This window comes from Pipra filicauda, unplaced genomic scaffold (assembly GCF_003945595.2).
Source record: "Pipra filicauda isolate LSUMZ 115617 unplaced genomic scaffold, ASM394559v2 scaffold21_size4447388_pilon, whole genome shotgun sequence".
Taxonomy (NCBI): Eukaryota; Metazoa; Chordata; class Aves; order Passeriformes; family Pipridae; genus Pipra; species Pipra filicauda.
In genome coordinates, this window is record NW_024104332.1 from 3,175,564 (window position 1) to 3,201,668 (window position 26,105).

Below are 26,105 nucleotides of genomic sequence, written 5' to 3' on the forward strand. Positions count from 1 at the left end.
TTCATTGATAACAGTTTTTGGGAAATGGCATGGAAGGCTATAGAGTACACAGTTTTGGGTTACACCCGTCCAGTGATGAACTGGTCCCAGCTGTCCTAACTAGGACAGGGAGTCAGAGCAATGAAAACCTCCAGGGAGTAAAGAGGACAAGTTGAATTTATTTGCACTCCCTGTGATGTGGAAGCCTGACAGAGGAAGGCATCTACCAGCAAGTAGCTACTCAGCTCCCGAATCAGGTCAGGACAGATTGATGCTCTGTCTGAGGAAGGGGAGGTGGTGCCCTTTCCCAGGAAGCCCCCAGAAGCGTGATGTTAACTGGGAGTACTCCAACCTGGCTTCCAACAGCTTTTGAAGTAACCACTGAGGTAGTTAAAGGCTTCTAGAAATTTATGATCAGCAGAGAATAACGAGCAGGAACAGGCAAGAAACAACAGCACCAGCAAAACAGCAATGCCCAGACCACCACTGGTGAAGGGACTCATAACTATTAAAAGACAAAAACTGAAAGCAAACACAGCATGCTGCTCCAAGGTCCCTCTAACACCCTTCCTCTCAACACACGCTCAAGCTACCTAAGCCAGGAGGTAACAGACATTACTGGAGCGACACACTGTTACACAGAATTAATATATTAACTCATTTGACAGCTGAATGCCCTGTGATCAATACTCAATTATATTTCCAGGCAATACAACGTCAGCCAGAAACTGAACTGAGTAGACTGTGCAGCTACGTAACTTCAGGGTAAAAACAAAACAAGACCAGCAATAAGTGGGAGTTACGTACATGAGCTTCCGCGGCACAGAGTGGAGAGAAAAGATTACATCACAAATGTCTCCACAGCGAAGGAGAAAGAATTGAGCCATGAAGGTCAAGAGAAGAATACCAAAACTGGCTGAAATGACAGGTTCAAATGACAGGAAGATAAGGATGAAGCTCCTGCACAGTAAGAAAAGGGAGAAGCAAGAACAGCAAGGGAAGGGGCAGAAACAAGGACATTAAAGGAGGCTGGACATCCACAGGACACCATTAAATGTACAGTGAGGTTTGTCTCCCAGCTGACAGGTACAGGGCTGCCACGGCAAACCCAAAGCCCACAGAAAGCCCATCTGGGCAGTCAAGGAGAAGAGATGTTTCCAAGAAGGCAAGAGGATCACTTCTCTTCCATGAAGAGCTTACTCACTAAGTCCTCTCTTCTCCAGAGGGCACATGAGGCACAGGTTGGACAAGTTTCATCCTCTTCTTTCATTAGTTGAGAAGGAATAAGCATTCAGGGGCACAGCAGAAGGCAGAAGAGAGCTGGAAGAGGAGAGAATTCCTCCTGTCATTATTTCCCCTGCCTCTAGTTTGCTAGAGGGTCACCAAATACTTCACTCCAACAACTTCCCTTTCGGAAGCACCCATGCTTATACCAATCAGTGCTTTGCAGAAAAACATGAACTATTACTTTTTAAACATGACAGCTGACCCAAAAGTAACATCCAAGCCTGATCTCTGTATCCCACCATTTCCTGTGGCAGCGACTATTCCAACAGCAACATGGACTTGAACTTGCCCAGACTAAGAAAAGACTACCTAAAATGTATTCCTGAACCACTCCCTTCTTCACAGGTGTCCACCAATGCAAGGATACAATGAAAGCACAGGTGAAACTGTGAGAAATCCTAGAAAAACTCTTGAAGATCCATACAAGTATTCTTCCCAGCTAACAGCTTTCCTATTTCTTCTTGGGAGATTTGCAAAATTAGCATCTAAAGGCTGTGTTACAATCTAGACCTGAGGGAAGGCATTTGCTGGATGGTCCTGACTGAATGCACCCCTTTAACACTGGCAAGCAGCGACCTCAGGCTGCCTTTTCAGCAAGGCTGAACACTCAGGAAGCAAAGAGGATACTCCTTCAGCAGGCAGGACCAGCCTGCCGCCATTGTCCAGAGAGCTGTATAGCCTGAGATTCAAGGATAAGGAAGCTGAAAGTCACACATCCGCTTTTCCCCGCACTTCCTCAAAAAACCTTCCCTCAGGCAGAAATAGCACTTTAGCATCTATAATCAAGCTGGGATTTCACCAAAATACATATTCCAGCTAAACATGTCAGGCAATAGTCAAAAACCTTGAAGTATAGCCAGCCACACCTAAGGTGGGCAGCCCTCAGCCTTTGCTAGGCCATGCATCAGGGAAGGAGCCCTGACTTCATTTAGTAAACACTCTGTTCAGTAAATCTGCTGTCTTGGCACACTGGCAGCCTCTTCCACTGCATGCCTGTACAGGCAACATCTCCAGAACACCACTCAAAGGCCTCTGTATGCCAACACCCCACCTACTGCTAAAGGGATTGCAGACACACTCTCAAACTCTGCAGTGATGCTGGCAGGATGCTCGGGGGATGTTTTGGGGAGCAGGGAAGAGGCCTGGAAAGTGCTGTCCTGCTCCAGGGAATAGTGAATGCAGTATTGGATTGCTTGTCCCTAATGGAACTAAATTAAAAAAAAAAATCAACTGTAATCAACTTCTATGTTAATGACACAGAGCCAGGGCTGTTTCCTCTGGAAAGATCGACACGGAAAGTGAAGCAGTATCAATACTAGCAGCATTATCAACACATGACATTTGGAAACTTGGCACAGAGACAACAGTGGGCAGACTCCAGCACAGAGCAGCTCATGGGGCAGGCAAATGAGAGCTTAGCTTTGGCTTAGTTTACCCAGGGGCTTGCTGCTGCTCCTTCCACCCTGCCTCCCCCAGCACTGGCATGTATCCCCCCAGACAAACCTGCACCCAGGGCAGCTTTCTGCTCCTTTAACTGAACCAAACCAAGTCAGCATCAGGCCAGGGAGACATGTGGTCAGGAGCACAGGATGCTCCTTGAGACTGATCTTTCAGACTTCAGCCCTGAGGTCTAAAGTGCCCATAATCTATTTCAGACAGAAGTTAAAATTTATCAGTAGCAACATATCTCTAGGTCAACTGTTGCCTTCATTCCAGCCTGATGTAAATGAACACATAAGCAGCCCCAAGCCCCTGGGACAGGTTCACAAGCAAGGGCAGAGGGAATGTCTGCAGAACCTCTCAGGGCTGGAAGAACAGAGGGACTCACTAGATTTGGTAATGGTGATATCTACAGCCTTCTACTTCTGCAGATTACTAGTCTGTTTTTCATAACAGTTAGTAGGCACTTGAAGTTTCAAAATGCCCAGCTAAGGCATTGTAAGGAAAGTGTTGCCATATTGCCCAGGTTTTCCCTGCTGGCTGCTGTCAAAAGATGGGAGTGCCCAATGTGGATACCCTTTTGTTCTTACAAGACACACTAATTCCTACGCCAAGCCTCATGGGAAGGTGGGGAAGATCTTGTCACAGTAGGAGATTCAGCAGTGACAGCACCAACCAAGCCACGAGAAACAAGAGAAACATGAAAGTTGCTGGCTGACCCACCCCGACCCTCACCTTGCAAGCACAGCTCTCCCCCACACAGGAACCGTAGAGAACCATGTGTCTGACCAGCAGACAAGGAGGGAGAGAAACAACTCTCCTGATCAAACATCCCAGCACCAATTCCCACCCTGATGGCAGCCTGGAAGTACAAAACAGAAGCAGCTTCAGAAACGGCTCAGGGATCAACATCAAATGGTAGTTTTGACCTGCTTAAACACCAGCTCATCAATAGCCTGAAAAAAATCTTCCTTCCTCCCTGATTTCACCTTCTCCTTTGATGTTTCTAGCTACAAATTTCTCAGCTGAGTTCTGCCTCTTCCCAAGGACCTAATTAGAAGAACCACCAGCCAAAAGGCAGTGGCCACAGCTGCACTGGGAAATAAGGCAGCACGTGGCATGGGAGAAGGAAGGTGACCAGAGGCAGGACCTGGCAGGACACCACAACTTTGTTCTATTTCCCAGCCACACTTAGACATAGGTTTGAGTCCAGAAGAGCCCTGTTGTTAGACAGAAGGAGGTAAAGGAGGGGAGTAGCTGGTAGGACTCCTAAGAGAGAAACATGGGTGCAAGCTCTGAATGAAGAGCTTTTGGAGTGAACCTTGACTGTATCTCCCACATCTGTCTGTTAAACAGTTATGATGAACACTGCTATGGGATCTCTTCCTTCTCCCCCACAGATTACTTGCTCTACAGCTGTATAGCTTATCCTGTCATGGCACAGGTGACTCTCCTCTACTCCTATGGTCCCATAACTGTCCCATGAATGAGCTTTCCATCATCTCTACAGTCCTCTCTTACTTTCCTACTCACTCGTTGGGGGTATTGGGATGTCAACACCTCTGCCTCAGATGAATACCCAGAAGGGAGATCTTGGTAAAAGGTGAGGCCACCAAGCTCAAGACTCTGTCAGGAAGCTCGTGGTAAGAGGTTGTGCAAGCCCACCAAGGATGCAGTAGCTTTCAGACACACATAACAAGGAAGAAAGTGCCTGAATTGGCTCTTGGAGACCTGCTGACATGAAAAAAAACCCAGAGATGTCTGGATACTAAACTTTACCCCACAAGGACCTCAGGAAAGAGAAAGGCAGGAAAAGAAATGGAAGAAAAATACAGTAGATTAACATTTGGAGACATACATAGGCCCACTTCTGCATCCTGACTGCCATGATCTTAAAAGTTACATGTTTTGTGTTTGCAAACAGCAGATTCCTAACTGGTTCCAGGCACAGTAACAGAGATTGGACACACATAAACCCACTGCTACTGCCTCAGACACTGCACTGCCCTGCCTGGCCCAGAGCACGTGTCTCTAAATTAAAGATGCAGACGCGACAGAAACCTCCCTTCAGATGTGCATGTGGGAATTTTACAAGGAATAAACAGATACAGCTTGAATTTTAGAATAAACCAATGAACAGAAGAAAACAGAATTGCAGGAGAAACACAGGAGAGGACTAAACGCTTTGGTCTGCTTTAGGAATGGGCATGAGGTGAGGAGGAGGGCTTGGGCAGAAGATCACATGATCCAAGACTATGCAATGTGCTGGGACCAAGCTCCAGGCTCCAGGAAGGGCCACACCAGGAGGTACAGACACAGCTTTTACTGGGACAAAGGGGCAGAGAGAAAGTTCAAGCCTCTTCTAAGGAACTCGAAGCACCTAATCCCCCAGGCAAGACTAAACAACAAAGAGGACTTAAAAAAAGCCTTGCCCCACCTCATTTCCTTGTTGATGAGTTTTGCCTTCCAATGCTGCCCTAGTTAATCCAATCAATCCCTGCCCTTTCCAAGAGATCCCAGTCTCTGCTTTCCAAACAGTGGCTCTTTCCCAGCCTCCAAACAGTGGCTTAGGACCTCTTAGGACCAGTTTACCCTTTTTCCAGGACAGCATAGACAGCATTTCTATTGTCTACTGTTCACTGTATTCTTCCCCTGTTTGCTTGTTCAACCTTAATCTCTCCTCTCCTCCCTAGTGCTAAGTAGCCAGTGTTTCCAGTCTTGGCCATAGGCCTTATTTTCCAGACAAAACCTGTACATCCTATCCTGAAGAAAGAAACGTGGAGCAGATAAAGGTGCGTTACGATTCTGTGCTTGACCTGACATAGCACTGCCAGCAAACTCCTGCCATGTGCAGTGGACAAATTTTTTTCCCTGATCTTTTTTCCTCACCAATTAATTCCATGATGGATCTGAAGGGCAGCAGAAAGCACAGGAGAGAAGAAAGTAAGTACATTACTAATGACTGCAAAAACAAACTGGGAAAATATATCAATTTCCAGCCAGTTGCAAGAATGCTACAGGCAAAATGGATAAAAAAGCCCAAAGCTTAACTTGTATCTCCTAAGCATACTAATCAGCTGCTCTCCATTCCAGCAGCTCTGCCACAGAATTGTGTTAAAAGCAATCTAACCTGTACCAGGATAGATTCTCAACACTTCCATTTCAGTTTCAAATTGCACTAGAAACACAGTGACAACCTTACGCTAAAACAGCCAAGTGGCAGAGTCGACTTCATGAATGTATTTGGGACTTGGGATCAGGGCAGAAACAAAAGAATTCCACCCTGGCACTGTTTAGCTATACCACTGGCAGCCCCTCTGCCCCATCTCCAGCTGTAAATGTCTGTACCTTCAGGAGACAAAGAAAGGTCACTGAAACTGGGCTCAGAACATACCAGGCCTGACCACAGCTTCAAGCAGACAATGCCCACGTATACAGTCTATGCATTTAGTACCTCCAATGTATTTTTATTTTGGGGGATCTGACCAGTTATTTGGCATCCCATGTGGGCACCAGAAATCCAGAACAAATATGTGCAAAGAGTGCTGCAACTTAACTGTCATTTTGCTTAAGGATTTTTGCCTGTCCCAAGCCCAGCATCTTCTAGTTAGTTTTTTTCCACTTAGCTCACTGGGAACAAGTTTAGTCTCTCCTCACCTCTGTGGCAATCCTCTTTTACTAAACTTCATCAGCTCCTCTTTTCTCACAGTCATCTTTTCCAGGAAGATCTCTGATGATCCATTCAATCATTGCTCATATTCCACACCTTTGGCATCAATGCTGAAAAACTGATCTACAGATAAACAGCAACGCTCAGGAAGGACAGCATTTGGCTGCAGACACAGCTATGAGCTCCTAAACCCAGGCTGCCTGTTGCCTTTGAGGTGAGGCCAGTCATGGGTGCTTCTCCTGCCCCTGTGCTAAAGAAGCTCAGTGAACCTGCCATCACATTCTACACCATCACAGCCACGAGTCCTCAGGCAATGCCTACACACCAGCAGAAAGAAAAGCAGAGGCAGAGCTTCTAGAGACAGTTCCTGACTGCTCCAATCAGGTTTTTTCATGAAATAATTACTCTGAACCTTACTCAGAGCTTTAGGACCATGGCAAAATTTCCACTGGGTTATTTTAACTGTTGATTAATTCTCCTCTCCTGGTACTTCTCTTCGGATTCTTTAACGCGTCTGGTCTCAGGCTCCCCACAGCGTGGGTTCGTTTCCCCACTCACAACACTCCATGCATTGACAGGGAAATGAAAAAAATCATCACATGTCAGAGCTTGCCCTTGATTTTAAAGTCTGTGTGGCAGATTAACATAGTGTGCTCTCCCTCCCCATGCTGCCCTATCTGTTGCACAACAATACGTCAAGGAGTTAATCCCACCATCTGCAGCTGCCAGAGCTCCTACACACCAGGAAACCCAAACACCTACAGCTTGGGAGCACTGAGGGAACATAAAGTCCAACCACATCTTCTACAACCAAACAGCCACATATTAAATGTAACCATATTAATTTCTTTTACCTGACAGCCTGCTTAGGCAATATATACAAGATAATTTTAGATTTAGACATCAAAAAGAGCTCCACAGACTGAGCTCTGTATAACACCAGCAGACATTCATTATTTATATAATTTAAGAGTTATTAGCTTGATCCCAGTTACATTCTGATTGGTCGGTTCCAACAACACTTGCACGGTAAGTGGTTTTATAAACTACTGCACACACAGAGGACTAAAACACTAGCATAAATATAAAGCAGGAAGGAGAGTGAGAAGACCCTGGAAAGCTTCCCAAATTGTTTGTGACAGGCATACACTTGATCTCCAGCTTCCAACTTGGTTGGGCAACAATCGACATGCAGGATCAGCAATGCATAACCCTCCCCTCTCCTTTTTTAGGAGCACACACAGCAGATTCCAAAACTGGGAAGCATTTGAAGAATGGAGCTAGAAAAATAATCACCTGGAGAAGCACAAGGCATGAAATCCACGTTGCTCTGGTCTGCAATTGGAGTGGAGAGATAACTCAAGCCCAGTCTCAAGCATCTACTGCAGGTTAACACCTGCTGCACCCAGGGACTCACTCCTGCCCCACACAGCCCTCCCAGCTCAAAGGGCAAGTTATGTCCAGACCAGACACAAGGTGACTTTTTTCTTGCAGCACTAGACAAGTGACTGCCATTGATAAGTAAATGTTTCAGCACAAGGTCTAGACTGGAGCTGCCAAGCAGAAGCCCCTAAAGGACATACTGAGGTGATCCTGTGTCTGCATGAAGCCTGTGTGTTCCTAACAGCCCTTTAACCTTGAATGGATCTTACCAGTTCTACCACTCCAACATTACACAATGAACTATTGGTTTGGGGTTTTTTTTGTGTGGTGGTGTTGATTACACAGTTCAAGAAGCCTAGCCCATGAAAACATTCATTCCAGGTGATGCCCAAGCACATCAAGTCTCCTTCCCTCCTCCTGTGAGCCCAGACTGCCCCGTAAGTGGAACTGGTCCAAACACTGCTTCATCACCTCTTCCAGCAGCCTCTGCCACTTCTGGTGGCTGCCACTTTTATGCTGTCTCAACTGCTCTTCCGCTTCAGCTCACAATCCAGAGCTCCCAAAAGCCCTGAGGCACCAGCAGGATCACCAGCTCTGCCATTTACACAACACAGACACTCCCACAGCATCTTCCCCCCTGGACAGGCCTACATCCACCCCACTCCTCTGCCTGGCTCCAGGGGACAGAGGCACCACACCACTACCAAGCCCCTCTACAGACCTCTGTGATCATCACTTCACTGCAGACCTCCCACAGCATTCTTCATCTCCTGACAAAGCTAGGCTTGACTACTCTGTTGGGGACTCTCTGTCTTACCCACAATGATTCTCACACAAGGCTTTGTGTCTTGTGTCACCCGAGAGTTGTTTTTCCAAAACAGTCTTAGAGCTAGCCCCTCTACTCCAATGTGCATGCCCATTTGGCTCACTTAAATGCAAATAAAACCTTTAAAAAAGAAAAATCTAGATCTAGGCCCCTCTAGGAAAGGCAGCAGCTCTTTAAAATTTTTTTCCAGCCCATCACCTCTTCCCCTTTTCTTTATCTCAAACTTGCAGATCAGCATCAGTCATCCATCTCGGAATGACATTATCCTGGTAGAATCTATTTTAAAGCAAGCAAAATATTTAAAAAATGACAGGGCTCTGACACTTTGTACTTGATTCTCTCTACCCCCCCTGCCAGCAGCACAGGCAGACAGTAAGAAGTCTCATTTACACTGTGTCTGCACTAGAACAAGTGGGTCCAGCCCCATCCACCCCACACAGGGATGAGATCAGCAGCTGCCAGCACAGAGCTGTGGCAAGAACACCCATGACATCAAAAGAAATAACGGGGTGGGGAAGGACCCAAACTACTGTGAGTAGTTCTCTGACACTCCTTGCTCTCAGCTTTCAGAGCTGCCAGACATTTGGCATTGCCTTGATCTTCTTAGGTCTGAGACTACAGCAGCAAACCTTGAGACACACCTGCCCCTTCACCTCTCTGCGTTCAGTATCCCCATGCTTACAGGGGAACAAGGACTGGCATCCTTCCTGTGAAGAAAGTGCTCCCTGAACACAAAAACTACACCCCCCTTCCCAAGCAGTATCTTGAAATATTTAGGCTCACTGTGCCCAAAAAGCTATACCTACTGAGAACACCTGCATCCCCAACAAAATACCATACTAGTTCCCAGAAGAGAAAGGCTTTCACTGTAAAAGAGAGGTCAGCAGATCTTTCCACATTGCACAGAAGATGCTGGCAGAAACAGTATTTCTCTGCATGAAAAGGGCTATGGCATGAGCACTGTGCCTGCTAATTTCCTAATATGGATCACAGTCCAATGGATTGAGATCCACATGCCTACAGACTCATCACTGGGTCTCACTTGGTCTAAGACTGAGTTCAATATTTTTACCCTGCTGACAGGATATTAATTTTACCTAATGGACCAAGAGTTGCCAAGAGCTATGAGCTATTTTTCACATTTTTCTGGCTTTGTTCAGCTTTCCTTTCCTGATGAGGACCTCCCCATTTAGTCCTGCCTTTGCTGAGGTGTCGCAGCACAACTTGAAGAAATGCCAGCTTCATGGCAGATCTCAAACCAAGAGTGCAAAGCACAATCTGGACTTCTCCAGGAGGCAGGACTGATCCAAGCCACTGTGCCAGGAACAATGTTTGATGATAACAAGAAGGCTGTTCCATTTCAGAGGTTTGCAGGTTTGGATATCACCATCCTAAAAATAATTCAGGACAGAAAGCAGCAGCCAAGTCCATGGTGTTGTGGTAGAGCCCCCACCCATGTGAGGAACACATGGCACCCACCAAGTTGTGAGGAACCTGCCCCTTTGGGTGGACACCTTCGGGTAGGGGATAGGGAGATAAGGAAATCTGCAGGATGTAATGTCAAAACACCCAAGACATTGCGGGTAAGAGAGAAACGTGTCGTTGTCCCCCCCCGCCAATCCTCATAAGTGCTCTACCATGCCAGGCCAAGAAGCAAAGATTAGTTAATGAAGCTTTGCTTCCACTGAGGACCTTCCAAAAATCAGAGTCAGCTGTTGGAAACCAATGGCTGATGCTGCTAAAACTGGAAAAAAAAATATTTTTCCTGCCATTCCTGCTATTCCAGTTGCCTTTGCTGGAACCAGTTCACCTCCCCCAAAGGTCAACAGTGTGCAAAATATTGCCAGTAAGACGTGTACAGGAGATATTCATACAGGAGATGTTCACTCCTAGCCAGGATTTGTACACAGCTCTTTCTGAAGCCTGAAGCACACTAGCTGCAAAGTCAGCGCTACAGCCTTCTTCCACGGATGTTACATAATAAATAATGCATTTAAGTATTGTGATGCTGGACTCCAAATCCCAGCCTCACTTAGCCTTTAAAGACTGCGTCAAAATTATTTATAGTGTTTACATTACGGAGGATGGGGGGTGGTACCATCAGATCTCATTTAAAGATTACTTTCAGATGAAGCAAGACTGGTTCTTTAACATTTTCTTCAAGCAGAAAAAGGTGGCAGCCACAGCTGGAGCACAGCAAACAAATCCATAAATGCATATGGACATATAAGTCAAATAAGAATTAGGCTGAGCAAAAAACAAGTTAGCTCTGAAAGATTCCTTTGGCTGCTTTTCCACATACTGTGCTGACCATTTGTGGTTTAATCTTAGAGAAGCTCTCCCTTGTTTGAGCCTGCAACCCTTCCAAGCTTCCAAGAAGCAGGTTTTACTGTAATTACTCCCTGGTTTTTTTTATACTGGCTAAGGTTTTCATATAAGCATTGTTGTTTTTTACACTTACTGCACCAGGAAAAACTGAAGGAGGAACTGGAAAATTTTGTTCTGTGCCCTGTGGAGATGAAAAATATCATTCAAAAATATAGACCTGACCTAGAAAAAGGAAGAGTTATTCTGCTGCCCTCTAATGAGCACTTCTAACATCTGAAAAAGAACACTCTCTGTTCTGGCAGATTTGTTCTGCTCTCTTGCTACAGAGCTGTCAACAATGCAGGCACAGCTGGAGCAAGGCAGCACCTCCTACACAGCGAAGACATGCAGAAGAAACATCTGGATGGACCCAAGATCTGTTCTGTACTTCCCTGAACTTAGAGTATATGGCTGTGCCCTGTTCTATTCCCTTTCCTTCCCTGAACAGAAGGAGGGGAGAGGTTCTAATTCTGACCCTCAGGATGCAAGGGCCACAATGTTATTACAGGTATACACGTACCACAGACACGTGGGATAACGACTTGCTTAAACATCTGTGAGCATTAATGAAAAGCAAAGGAATTCAGTTTTCATGCAAGGTGGATCTGCACAGTGCTCAGGAGACATTCAGTTGAAAGAGACAGTAAGGAAGGCAGAGGAACAGCCATAGAGCAACAGTTCTACTTGGTACTGAGCTTCATCTCAATTTTTACTGAGCTACAGTGATGCAATGGGTTGACCTGGGCCAGCTGCCAGATGCCCACCCAGCTGCTCCCTCCCTCCCCCTCCTCGGAAGAACAGGTGAAGAAAATAAGATGAAAAGTTTGTGGGCTGAGATAAACAACAGGGAGATCACTCACCAATTACCATCACAGGCAAAACCAACTAGACTTGGGGAAAATTAATGCAATGTACTGCCAATGAAAACAGAATCAGGTGGTGAAAAACAATGACAGACACTAAAACACCTTCCCCCACCCTTCTCAGCTCCACTCCTTCATTCCGACTCCTTCATTCCTGACTCCCTTAAGCAGTGCAAGGGGCCAGGGAATGGCATTACAGTCGCTCTCTGCTGCTCCTTCCTCCTCACACTTACCCATCGGGGTCCTTCCCATGGGAGAGCACCTCCTCGCCTCCTTTTCTGTCCCTGGTCTTCACAGGGCTCTCACTTTTTCTACTCCTCTTTTTTTCACTCCTTCTTAATTACATGTTTTTCCAGACACAGCACCATTGTGGCAGACAGGCTCAGCTGTGGCTGCACTGAATGCACTTCAGCTCCTGGACCTGGGTGTGTCCAGAACATGAGAGCTCTGGCCTCTCCTCCATTACCAAAATCTTGCTACTTACATCCAATACAAGTAAACAGCCCAATGCCCTCTATTTTGGAGGAAAAAAATATATGAAGAAGTCATAATAACTCCACATTAGTAGTATCTGCACATTTTTATGCTATTTCCATAAATAAAACCCACTCAGGTACAGGCACTAAAGCAACAAGCACACCTGTATCCACAGAGGAGCATACCTAAGCCCAGCCCACATCTAAGCCCAGCACACCTAAGCCCAGCCCTGCTGTCACAAATCACTGGCATGAATCAAAAGCAATAGCCAGAGGCTTCACTGAGCAAAACACAGAAGTGTCACTGAACAAAGCAATTTAAAACTGGGATTTCTGGCAGCAGAATTCCTGCAGTCTGGAAGAGGCTTTCCATGCCTCCCTATCGATAGGATCACCAGGTTATTTCAACTCAAAGCACATTGCAAAATAACTCCTGCATGCACAGACACAGCCTTTACTCGTGGCAGCTGGGAATGTCCTCCCCATGCTAAAGAGGCACATTCCCGTTACATAAGAACGCTCGGTGACCTGAATTTACAAATAATCTTTGAGAGGAAAATAATAGACATAAGGAAAAACAAAGTTAAAAAGCAGCGTAGCCAGGAAATGCAACAAAAGGAAATGAGCCCAGAGTCTGCACACACACAGCCACACGAGGTGTGAATGTCCACGACACCCACAGAAGCCCAGATTCTTTAAGCAGATCTATTGATTTGCTGTGTGTTCTCCACGCACAGTCGAGCACACAGCACAAGGGGGTCAGGAAACAAGTTTGTGTGTCCCATCTTCCCTCAGACTTTCTGCCACGGGCTCTCTAGAACACCATGTTTCATTGGAGTTGGTTACCAATATCACTAAATGGAACGTTTTCAAGAGTACCTTCCAGCTCACAGTCCCTTCTTGCTTGAACACCTATTCACCTCCAGCAGGATTTTCCCCAGGATTTTTTGTGGTTAGCCTCACGGAATATTTGCAACACTGCTAGTTCAATCTAAACCTGTCCAAATCACCATTTCAAACAACCCAGAATACTTCAGTACCTACTCATTTAATCCTTGCATAGTTATGTTTCCTGCAGTTAGCTTAGACAACGTACACTGAGATTTACAGTGTTAAAAACCTTATTTTAAAAAACAACAAAACCCTCTTATTTCCTCTTATATACCCTCTTATATACCCTCTTATATACCCTCTTATATACCCTCTTATATAAGCCACTTGACTAAAAAGCTAAACCCAAATTAAGTGTTGTTACCAGTTATGCCACACATGAGCATCAATAGTGCCACTTTGAAATGCTAAAGGGGGTAAACAGACCCTCAGCTGACATATGCATTTTCACCCAAGCATAAAGAAAACCTTGACCCATAAATTGCTCACAAAGACTAGAATAAAAGATAACTTGCACAGAATAGAATAATACTATAGATGCCTCTTTGAATGACAGACATGAACACTTGAGATCTCCTTTTAAATACACAGCCTCAGCAAGACCCATATTAGCAGGGCAAAGATTTATCTATCAGTAAAACAGAAATCTGATTTATGTAGCACGGAAGTTTGTGGAAAAAATACCCAAGCAAAATAACCTTCCTCACACAGGCATTTCCCAGGGGTGTCAGCAGAAGAAAGAGGAGGCTGACTTATTCCTGCACCTAAAAAGCATGTCAAGGCAAGTCAGAAGGGGCAACCTGGAAGAGGGAAACCTCTCATCCCATCCACCCTTTACCAGCCTCTACCAATTATCTAAAAAGAGCATCTATTAGACTCCCAGGACATGTATTTCAGAGAGGTTTGACAGCTTGACACTGCCCCATACTGCTGCTGGGGAGAAGGAAAGGGCTCTGACTTCCAGAGCTATCCATCTGCCCTCTCCACAAGCCCTTCTTCACCCCTCTTGGGATTCCGTTTCTCAGTTTATGCAGGGTGAAACTACCCCTCTCATGCCCCACGAGAGGTTTGCATTACTGAGACTTGTGCTGGGAAGTCCCTTTGCCACAGGTGCAGAGCCATTCCACCTCTCTCTTTGTAGCACTTATAATTTTATAACTCAATTATGCCAAAGCTATAGCGTTAGTACAGCAAAGACAAAGATTTCAGTTCATAACGCTCTTCTGCAATGCTGCAGCTCCAGTACTCTCCTAAACAGGGCTGATCTATTTTTGTGTAAGTAAGGATGTCTGACCATTTTAAACTCATTTATTCAGCAGGAGAATACCAGGCTAGATTAGTATCCTTTTAAAACTCAAGATCACACAGAGCAAGACGTGGCATGACTTGCAACTGCCACACCCTGTCACACCTTGCCAGGAAGGCAAAGAGGCACACTGACCTCAAATTCAGTCCCTTCAGGGGCACAAGGGTCTGACATGTTTGACCTAAAAAGCACATGTTTGGGCACTCAACTTTCACAAAGGCCAGAAGAAGGCTTTGCAAATGCACAGAGCAGCAGCTCAGGAGCCTCACCAAAGGAGTCCCCACTCCCTCACTGAGCTGTACCCTCCTCTCCAGCCACCCAGCAGCACAGAAAGGCTGCTCCGGGGCAAGCACTGAACTTCCACCAGTGCTACTGGTGAGCATTACACAGCAGGCACAGCCAAGGAGCCAACCATAATAAGAAAGAACAGGGATCTGACACATCCTTCAAACTCCTAAGATTCACTCCCTGCTCTTCCCACCACCGACAGCCTCCTCCCCTGGAGCAGGCTGCAAACATTTTGGAAGCCTGGGGCTCTCTAGAAAACTTTCCTGTGTTTGTGTAATGCTCAGTATCCATGGCCACTAGTTAATTAGAGCTTTTGGGGCTTTTTAATGTTAATTTTAAGAACAGGGACTTAGCCACAGCTAGAGGGAGGGGAAGAAAACAAAACAGTTAATGAGTTCCATAAATATTAACACAACTGATTCCCATAATCTGGCAGAAGGCGCTCACAACATGGAAAGGGTTCGTCTCCAGAAGGGAAGTCAAAGCACTGGAAATAGTGCAAGTTTCAGAGTTTCAGACACTCATTTACCGCTTTTAAATTAACTGCATTGACTTTAATTAAAGTGGAGCTTCCTACAGCTATTCTCACAGCACAGACAAATTGTTACAGTAACTTTAAGCAGTGTGGATTTTTTACCTTTTTTTTTTTTTTTTTTTTTTTTTTAGTTATTATCATTTAAGGCACTGATGTTTTTAGCTTTCAGTAAGATTCTCACTCCAAATTCTCCCAGGAGCTACCCACAGCAGGTCACTGTTCTCTGTTTCAAGCAGCCCCCACAGCTGTTCACCACTGCTACAGAACTTAGTCAATCTGACTCCTGAATCAAGATCCCACTGACTTTAATTCTCTGGACCAAAGGAACAGAAAAACCCTCTGGCTTCAAGGTGAGTTGTTGAAAACTACAGAATCTGTTTGAGGTGTCCTGTAGACTGAGGTCGTGTGACCTCACTGGAGAGGCTTCCCCTACCACAAACCGCTACCGCAGCTCCTTTCAAACACAGTGCAGTTTTCTAACAGCCTGTTAGAAAACTCACACACCAAATCTGCCCTTAAAAGGTGATCTGGCATTGTCAAGATAAGAGCAGCTCCTAATGATGCAGTCAACAAACCAAACAGATTTCAGTTAAAAAGCAAGGGAAAAGGAACTTAAACTGCTACTAAAGCCATTTACCCAGACATGGTAAATTGCCATCTGTCACTTTATCAAGCTACCAGGATGGCCAACCTTGGGCCTGGGAGAGAGAGTAAAAAATATCACTTTGCCTGTTTAATCTCTGCCTAGCATTTTCCCTTCCCTGGGAATTTTTCCTTTCTTGCAAATTCTGTTACTAGAGGTTTCAAGGACTTTCACACACAATGTCAAAAGCAACACCAGCTCGTGGAGGGAAATTTGCCATTTGAGCAGGGACCTGCATGCCCACTCCTGGGACACATCCTTGACCTGTGCGGGTGACACGAAGGAAGACAGACATCTTGCAGAAGGTACAGGGTGGAGGAGGGGAGCTAAAGCAGGAATTCCCAGCTCAAATGCAAAGCTGCTCCTCCCAGATCCACGCGCCAACCAGGTATTTTCAAAGACGTTAAAATGATTTCAGTGCAACAGCACCAAGGGCATCGCCAGCAGGCTACCTCCCGACACCAGCTTCAGGGAGAGCACCTCACCACTCCCAAAATCCACACAGACCAAAGCTTAGGCAGTTGATAACAAAGACAGACAGAGCAGGAACGCCTTGTCATTTTGGACTGGCGCCGCACGTCACACTCCACGCGCACGTCGGAGGTGCTGCAGCAGCTCCTCACACAGGCTGCTCACTGCCATCCTCAAGAGTGTGGAGCAACCTGCTTACACCCCTTTCCATCTGAGGGGTGTTACGGTGGGGAACAGCTTGGGGAAGGCGTTCTGCACAAAACAAACATAAGACAGGCGTGACAGCTGCCAGCACGGAATGGAAAACTGAAGAAAAGCAACAGCAGCAGAACTGTGAGGATCCAGCAGCTTTCCACACCAGGGATGTGCTGAATGACCAGCACAAGCAGATTTAAAAATTCCCCAAACATGCAATAAGAAAAAGCAGAAAATGCTTAGAACTAATATTCAGAAAGAGTGCATTCGTTAAAACAAACAGGTTTGTTTTTTTTTTAATCCTTCTATTGTTAAACACCCCATTATGCCAGCAGAGGGGAAAAACCCAAAATGCAAACAAAGAGGAAGGTGATCAGGGATGAGGATTAAAGAGGAGGAGCCATAATATTTAAGGCAACAAACAAGCAGAAATGCAATGAACAGACAGGAATAAATTACAGGACACAAAGATTTGCACCCTGTCAAGAGCTCCTGAAGAGTAAAGGGAGCCTGGCCATATCTGCAGTTCTGCCAGCAACACGAAAGTGGATCCACTGCAAGGGTAACCACGAGTCCAGACACTGCAGGAACAGCAATACTGTCAGAGGGATCTCACAGGGATTCTGGTACATCACCCATAAAAAAAAGGAAAACAAACCCAAAACAGGACAGCAAATCATATTGCATGAAGTTAATGCAGGACCACAATGCCAACCAACCACAGCTTCTCTGCTTCTCTCTGACGCTTCAAAAAGAGGAAATAAATTGGACAAACGGGTGCAGAGCCCAAGCAGAAGGAAGCAGATAATGTGACAGACCCAGCAGATATGGAACTTCTGAGCAGAAGCTGAGGTGCAAACCAGAGAGGCACAGTCAGTGACGCTGCAGAGGGAGGCTTGGTAACAAAAGGAACTCGCAGAGAACCTCAGAAAGGGGGAAAGCAAGGCTGTACACAGCCTGGAGACTTTAGAAATTCTATTCACTGCTGTCAGGTTCCTGCCCGGTCTGATTTTATTCTCTCCTATCTCCACATCTCTTCAGGAGGATAAGGGAATTCCTTGTCAGATGCTCAGTAATTTCACTGCTCTACTCCCCTCTGTGCCACTGACAGAGGATCCCATGCCACAAGACAGTCCTGGACTTCAGACCACAACCTCTGTCCAGGCTGATGTCCTACAGGACTCCATGCCCCACACCTTGGTACAGAACCACAGACTCACAGAGTGATTTGGGATGGAAGAAACCTTCGGAGAGCATCTAGTCCAACCTGCCTTTCATTTGTCACTAGACCAGGTTGCTCCAAGCCCCACCCCCATCCAAAATGGCCTTGAACACTTCCAAGGATGAGGCAGCCACAGCTTCTCTGGGCAATCTGTGCCAGGGCCTCACCACTCTCACTCTTTATGTCCAATCCAAACCTACCCTCTGGTACACCTTATGGTCTCTTGAAAGACCAATAACAGGTCCAGGACCAGGGGAAGCAAATGGTTTTAATCCACATTTCACATTTTCCTGGTTCACCAGTGGCACAGGGGGAGCTAGAGAATCTGCAGGAAAAGCTACTCAGGCCACAAACTCAGAAATCAGGATGAAAAGCTAAGGTTTCACTAGCAATTATGAACTTGCTGCTGTTGCACTTCTGCTTTCTCAACAACACAGCTTGTCACAGTTCCCTTCTGGAGTAGCTGAAAATAAAGCAGGAAGCTACCAGTCCAGTTGTTCATATCACTCCACAGCTGGTTCATCATCTACTCCAAAAAAAGAGACTTTCACAGGCAACTGGTTTGCCAGAGCCATGCCTGAACAGGCCCTCGCTTCAATGAGCAAACACTGAGGAAGCAAAGCTAAAGAAAACAAACAAACAAGAAAAAGCAGCAGCAATCCCCTATATGACAGGCCATTATTTCTGACTTGGTAGGAAACATTTAATTCCCATGCTACAGAGGCTCACCCAGATGAGATTTATTCACTCCCATGAGTCACAGAGGTCCCTGCCCGGATTAGATTATGGCAAAGCCTTTGAATTTATATTACGTCAGTGGCTAAGTAAACTACCCTGATAGGAAACAATCACCGAGCAAGGAAGTAACTCATGGACTGAACTCCAGCGCTCACAGGGATGGCACTGGCTTTTGTTACCTATGTGTGTGTGGAAATCATCTGGAATTTGGCATTAACACGAGCTAATGATTAAAGATAAAAAGCAGAGAAGGGGAAAGTAGTGGCAGCAGGTCTTTTTCACAGCACGACACAGCTCAGAGCTCCTGCATTAAAATACTTTCCGTTTTAGACCACTGGCTTTTTATGTAACACAATGCAAGACTCACCTACAATCAATTCCATTTTGGTGACATTTTTTGTTACAGTTCCACCCTCTCCTTCTCATGCCACAAGGATTACTGATGCCAGAACAGCCTGATGAGCTGGTACCTCACACTAATAAGCACGCTGAATCAGCCTTGTGTCCAAGGGAAACAACAGACCATTACCAAGAGCAACAGATACTTCCAAAGGGCACCCTGGATTCACCAGCAACCCCCAGAAAAACAAGGTCTTTGGCTGGCAAGAAACAACACCCCAGTTTATCCTCCCAGAACAAGGGGCCTCTTTCCATCTCCTTTCAGCACCAGCACACACAACCACTCGTGTTAAATGAGATGTTAACCCTGCCAGAGACACTGAACTTTCCAACTTACACATCGTGTCTCCCCCTGTTCCCTCAGAATAACCACAGCCAAAAGCTGGTCACTTACAAACTGGGGAAAACTAAGGGGAAATAATGTAGAGAGAGAGGTGGCCTCCCTTATTGACAACCACAGATGACAGCCCCCAAGCCCCACCACGACGATTCCTTGGTTTCCTGCAGGATTGTATCCCTTTGGCTCTGGGACATCAAAGCAGGTCTTCCAGATGAAGCCTTTCATCCCCTGGAAGTAACCATGCTCTGCTGTTGTTTAGTTAGCCTCTGTGATGTTACACATAGCATTGAATAGCTGTGTGTGTCATGGATTTATTTTCAGGGCATAACAGTGCTCTCCATATCATTCTCTTTTCCTCCCACTCCCCAGCAGCCAATTTGCTTTTCTGGCCACTGTTGAGCTCCAAGTTGACATCTTCCAAAATTTAATCCAATTCCAAGCGCTTCCTCAGCCTAAATTTTATTTGGAAGAGAGTCACAGCACAAGGCCAGATCGAAACACAAAACACACAGGTATCAGCAGTCTTGGATAATCTTTGATAAATCTTGGACGACGTGAGGCACACACGCAGATAGAGGACAAACATACCTGCTTTCTCAACTGCCACACAGCATCCTTGGCAGAAAAAAAAAATCTTCTCTAGCTATGAAAAGCACATGAGATAGAGTGAGCCCACCTACAGTCTGCCAACTTGACCTTCTCAGAGCTTGAAAAGCAAGTGGGAGAGAAGCACGCTTTTGTCTTGCTATTAAATCTTAAAATAGCAATGTGTAGGAGAATCCTACCCTCCTGCCCTGTGCACTAAGCTGAGGGGGAAGGGAAGAATGGGGTGGAGGAAAGGTTGAAGTCAAGCTGAATTTTCTGCTGAACAGGGTCTGAGCTGACCAGAGATGCCAGGAGACAAAGGATGTCTGCCTAGAATCTCTTTTCTAACTCCAGGCTGTCTGCCATTGTATGCACAGCCTAGTTACAGTTCACTGAATTAACACAAAAAAAATGAATTGATTTCCATAATGAAAAAGCCTCTACATGGCTCCAGAGTGAGACAAGAAGAAAGGGCACAACAGCTCGGGAGGATGTAAAAAAAATTAATCAAATCACTTTTTGCCTGTTGAAATACAGTTTTGAGCTCCCAAATGAACAGTTATTTTTAGCTGATCATCTGGAAATTGAGAGGGAATACAAAGCATCAGGGTCAGCATCACTGTCTGCAGGAAGCCAGTACATAGCCTAGAGAGAGGCAGTCAGGCACCACACATCTGCAGCATCAGCACTGCACAGGGACCAGCAGCACGGCTCTATTTATAACCCAGCCGTGTGCAGCTGCACTCTGCAATGAAGGGCTGGGATTGCAGGCTGCCAGCCCTCAACAACACGCTGCCTGATTTAATTAAAGAGATGGCAATGTGCACATGCACACACAGATGCATACATGTCCCAGAAGAGTTACCAACAGTGAACTCGCTGTTTTGAAAACAATGCATTTCACCAAGGTTACTGTGCAGGCAGCAGGCAAATGTGTCCTCAAACAACCCCTCCACTTCCTCACTCTGCTCTGTGACCAAATATGACCAATAGGCAGCTCACCACTGCTAAGGTAACCACTAGCCCTTGAGTGGTTACTGGGTTTGTAGCCAGTAACCAGGTAGCCCTGAACCGGAAAACAAAGTCGCTGTAGTATTTATATGCACGAAGAGAAGAAATTCGTTTAGTTTGCAAACAAGGTATTTGGGAGTCACACACACCTTTGCATCAGGACAGCTTGCTGTGCCATCAGGTTCCATTTAGAGGTGAAACCTGCTTTCACCTCTAGCTCTGCCTGTCAGCGAGCAGTCAGAGGGAGCATTTCCTTGTTGTGGGACTAGAAATCAAAAGGCTCTATCACGTCCTCCCTGCTCCCACTCTCACTTCCCATACTCCCTGCGAGCTGGACACTTCTGCCATGAGTCCTTCAGCCAGGGAGCAACAGCAAAGGACAGGAGGAGAAGACGTGCTGCGGTCAGGCTGCAGTGTGTATAGCACTGTTGGTACACAATGAGCAACTTGCTGACAAAATACTGGGTTACGAATGGCAGCTGCTAGTGAGGCAAAAGCAGCCATAAAGGAAGCTCAGAGATCAGGTCGCAGCCTGGCCCCTGCTGTCCTCTCAACCCCTGGGAGTCTTTGGCTGCATGAGGACACCCCACAGATAACATGAAGCTAGTTCCCCATCTAGGGATCACCAAGCACATCCTTGCTGTTCTGCCTCCACCCCAAACAAAACCAAACCTCTTTTAAAGGTCCTCGCAGGAACATGGGAAGGGATGTTAGGGTTGTATTCCCCTGGGCTTGTTCTGACAGTCATGGCAAATACAGTCCCCAGTGTCTTTGCTCACAACCTTATGTGGCACTCATTCAAAATACAACAAACCTGTCCTGGAGGAAGTGATGCTTCTGGAGTCCAAGTCGAGCTTCTTGACCAGGGTATCAGGGTCAATCTTCAGCCCAGAAAAGACATCAGAAGATGAGAAGTCCCAGTCCTTATCCAAAAGAAACATTAACCAGGAATCAGTATAAACACGACCAGGCAACATTTAGTTAAAAAATCCCCCCCCCCAAAAAATCAAACCTAACACCATCCAGAAGGGGACAGTGGTAGGGAGCAGGTGCCTCTCCTGAGCTGGCAGGGGCAGGTAAGTCACCCCATTGGCCTGCCTGCCCCCCGCCAGGCTCTTCCACACAGAAGGAAGTTTCACAAAGTCTCATTTTGGACTGTTCTGCTCCTAACAGATTTCTGCTTCAACCCGACCTCACCTCACTGAAGTGCATTCAGGAGAGCTCTCCCAGAAGAGCTTCGAACAGCATCCTTAGGAAACGACAGATTTATTACAGGTACAGAACAATACAGATAAGCAACAAATGAGCAGATTAGGGGATTAAAGCCTAAAGCGATGGACATTAAGCAGATTCAGTGACTACTAGCAACTCACTAGATCTTTGGCATCATGCTTTAAGCATGCAACGCCTCTAAGTCCTAAGCTCTGCGGTAGCTACTCTGGTTGGATTAGAAGAATTTATTACTTTAGCCAGCAGTATCTACCAGCACTGACACATAACTTCATAGTGGTATAAACCCAGCTGTATTTGACACAGGCAATTCCTCCACCCTCACAAGGAAAGCTTAGGCACATAAAAAACATTTACTGCTGTTGTGTTCTTGCTGTGAGGGGGCTAGGGAAGGCATCCAGCTTTAATCTGAAGTGTGTACTCATAACATAGCTGGGGAAACCAGACACTGTCTGCATCTCCTACATGATTGTGTGTGCAAACTGACAGCTCCTCTCCACCTGCCCTAACCTAAAATCAAAGAGAACCACTGCAAAATGAGCCAGGCAGCCTCTTCTCTCACCCCTTCTCTCCCAACACTTGTTGGCAATGATCCTCACTGCTGCATCCAAGTCACCCCCACTGCAACGCAGCACAGGCACCCTGTCCCCAGCAGCAGGAACAGTGCTGCCACCCCTCTACATCTGTCACCACCCTGCGTGGGCTCTCTGCAAGCCTGGGGATCGCAGCTGCTGCTGCGGGGCGGTGACACCCGCCCTGGGGCAGCACGCTGGGCCTCCCACTGCACACAGGCAGGGCCCGGTGCTGGAGCGCTCCCCGGGCTCCCCCGTTCGGCCTCCTGGCCCGCCGTGCCCGTGTCACACGCTCCCGCGAGGCAGCAGCAGCTGCCCGGCAGCACCGAGCCCGCAGGAGCAGCACCAAGGGCCCGGCAGGGCTTTCCTAAGCAGGAGCAGCCCTCGGCCCGGCCTGCGGGGCCTGCCCGCCCTTGCCGCCCACCACCGGCGCCTCCCCGCGGCCGGGCCCGCGGGTCATCCACCGACACCGCGCCAGGGCCCCGCGCTCGGGGCAGCCCCGGGAGCCGGAGGGGCCGAGCGGGGCTGCGGGACCGGCCCTTCCTGCGGGAGTGGGGACAGGGGTGTCACTGCGGCCCGCGTCTGCCCGCCCGCGGTACCTTCCCGGGGCCGGGGCCCGGCTCGGACGCGGGGAGCGGCGGCGGGTCCCGGGCGGGCCAGGCCCGGGGGGCGGCGCGGTGCAGCCGCGGGCGCTTGGCTTTCCCCACCATGGCGGCGCGGAGCGCGAAGGGGCAGCGCGGCCTGTGCCACGCCCGGGGCCGCCCCCACCGGGGCGGGATCTTCCGGCTGCACCGCCCGCCCCTGGGGCCGCCCCGGGTCCGGGCACTCGGGAGTGCTCCTCCCTACCCGCCCTGCGCGGGCAGAATTCGGGAAGCGCTCCCTGCCCACTCGTAGCGCTGGGGCGGGATGGCGGCGGCTGAAGTGTCCGCGCTGTGCCGCCGGCCGCCCGCCGGTGGTTGCCGTGTGGCGAGCGGTGGGGCGGGCAGCCTGCCCGAGGCGGCTCCTGGAGACAGCCAGAGGGTGTTCAGGTGCTCGCTCGGCGCCCTTGGGTTGAACCCGGACACTCTGCGACACAGAGCTCTCGGTAGCACCAGCCAGAGACCGGGCTGCCACGGCAGAGCAGAAAACAGCTCGTAAAACTTCATGCCAGAAATTATTTCTGTAGTTGAAACAGCAGAAAATACCCGGCGAGCCTCCAGGGAGCCCGAACACCTGCCAGTCATGGGTCCGGGCTGACACCCCAGCGAAGCAACTCGGGCCCCAGCTGCACCTTTCCACACACAGAACGGGGTGAAATGCTAAGCTGCTCCTCTTCCCTCCAAGGTGAATAAAAAGCTCCAGGCCTGGAGCCACGGTTGTTTTGATCTTAACAAGCCCTGACAGGTGCTCCCTGCTTAATACATCTTCGTTTTCCATGTTCACTGCCCTCCCCGTCCTCCTCTGAGCTGTGTTTCCCAGACCTGACACTGGGCCACAGAAGTGCGCAGCTGGTGACCCTCCCTGTGGGTACCAAGAAAATGAGGGGAGAGGCCTTTGGGAAGGTGCTGGGAAAGAGCATAGAATCATAGAATATCCTGAGTTGGAGGGGACTCATGAGGATCATCGAGTCCAACTCCTGACCCTGCACAGGACACCCAAAGAATCCCACCACGTGCCCAAGAGCATTGTGTAACCGCTTCTTGAACTCAGTCAGGCTTAGTGCTGTGACCCTGAGGAGCCTGTTCCAGTGCTCAACCACCCTCTGGGTGAAGAACCTTTTCCTAACATCCAGCCTAAACCTCCCCTGACTCAGCTCCGGCCGTTTCCTCGAGTCCTGTCACTGGTCGCAGAGAGCAGAGGTTGCTGCTGCCCCTTGTGAAGATGTTGAAGACCACAATGAGGTCTCCCCTCAGCCTCCTCCAGGATGAACAAACAAACTGACCTCAGCTGCTCCTTATAAGCACCTTCACCATCTTTGTTGCCCTCCTTTGGATGCTTTCTGATAGCTTAACGTCTTTCTTATATTGCAGTGCCCAGAACTGCACACAATATTGAAGTGAGGCCACCCCAGAGCAGAGCAGAGCGAAACTATCCCCTCCCTCGGCTGGCTGGCAGCGCTTTGCCTGACAGCGCCCGGGACACCGATGTCCCTCCTGGCTGCCAGGGCACTGCAGACTCGTATTCAACTTGCCCTTGACCAGGACCCCCAGGGCCCTTCCTGCAGATGCTCTCCAGCCTCTCATTCCCCGGTCTACACACACAGACAGGGTTGCCCCGTCACAGGTGCAGAATCTGGTGCAGCCCTTGTTAAACTTCATACACTGGTACGTGGTCACAATCAGGTGTACCCCTGTGCAAATACTACAAGGTTGAAAATACAAAATATTTCTGAGGGTGGAGATCCCACAGCTGCCTGAATCCTCTCTTTTAGTTGGAGTATGTACCTGGGGACACACCTGGGAATCATGGAATTACATAATGGTTGAAAGGGACCTTAAAGATCATCTTGTTCCACTCCTCTACCACTAGACCAGGCTGCTCTGAGCCCCATCCAGCCTGGCCTGGAACACTTCGAGGGATGGGGCATCCACCAGATTTAATGTTTGTTAGGGATAGAAGATTTAATGTTCATCAGGAATAGAAAATAACAACAGGAAAACTTCCTTGCTGTAGGCTGGATGAGCATCATTTAGGAGCAAAGGCCCAAAATAACATCTCTGATCACCAAAATCAGTGACTTTGGGGAACAGCCACTCTGAGAGTACCCAGCTGGATGCCACCCGCCCCAGCTGCTTGAGTTTATCCTGCAAAAACCGCAGCAGTCCTCCAGACAGTGGTGAGGGGAAACACAATCTACTCTAGTAAAAATAAAATGAGGAACGAATAAAAATAAAGGCAGCTGAAAGAAAAGAGAAAGAGGAACGTTTAACAGCTTAAAATGCTTACAGACAGGCTGGAGAGCATACACACCATGACCAAGCACATGTCCCCAAAGGGTGCCCACCTCCTTCAGCTGCAACACTCAAGGCTAAAGCTGCAGGAGAGCATGAGGAACAGCTGGGAGGAACTGGAATATACCAGCAAGCTTCAGCTTTGGCTACAAGGACCAATGGTACGCCTGCTCTGCTCCTGCCACCCCGACTGCAGGGGCTCCCAGCTCTCCCACCGTCTTCCCTCAACCTTTAGTCAGTTGGAACAGAGTGGTTGGACAAACCCTATGAAATAACTGAGGAGGACAGAGCAGCTCGTTAAGGGCCTCATGCAATACGAAAGCAAAATTACAGCTCATCTCACTCAACCACACTTCCTTCCCTCAGATCTGCAACCTCCATCACCAGCAGGAAGCCCCACCAGCCTTCCCAGCTTCATCCGCCCCAGCCCACTCACTCCTGGCCTGGGGGCTGCTCTG

At 47.8% G+C, this 26,105-nt stretch overlaps 1 protein-coding gene across 1 annotated transcript; it reads right to left on the minus strand.

The window, feature by feature from the left end:
• Positions 1-32: 32 nt before the first annotated feature.
• LOC120323255 (protein FAM207A-like) lies at positions 33-23,679 on the minus strand. Its single transcript, XM_039381398.1, has 3 exons — positions 23,317-23,679; positions 21,730-21,838; positions 33-1,299 (listed from the first exon to the last, which is right to left on the minus strand). Exons 1-3 carry the CDS (start codon positions 23,425-23,427, stop codon positions 1,271-1,273), a joined length of 249 nt encoding a protein of 82 aa, XP_039237332.1. The 5' UTR covers positions 23,428-23,679; the 3' UTR covers positions 33-1,270.
• Positions 23,680-26,105: the final 2,426 nt, after the last annotated feature.

Coding starts and splice junctions, on each gene's coding strand:
- LOC120323255 (XM_039381398.1), bottom strand. CDS start 23,427: ATGGTGGGGAAAGCCAAGCGCCCGCGGCTGCACCGCGCCGCCCCCCGG. Junction 21,839..23,316: donor CGGGCCCCGGCCCCGGGAAG/GTACCGCGGGCG, acceptor CTTTTGGATAAG/GACTGGGACTTCTCATCTTC. Junction 1,300..21,729: donor CATCACTTCCTCCAGGACAG/GTTTGTTGTATT, acceptor CTCCTCTTCCAG/CTCTCTTCTGCCTTCTGCTG.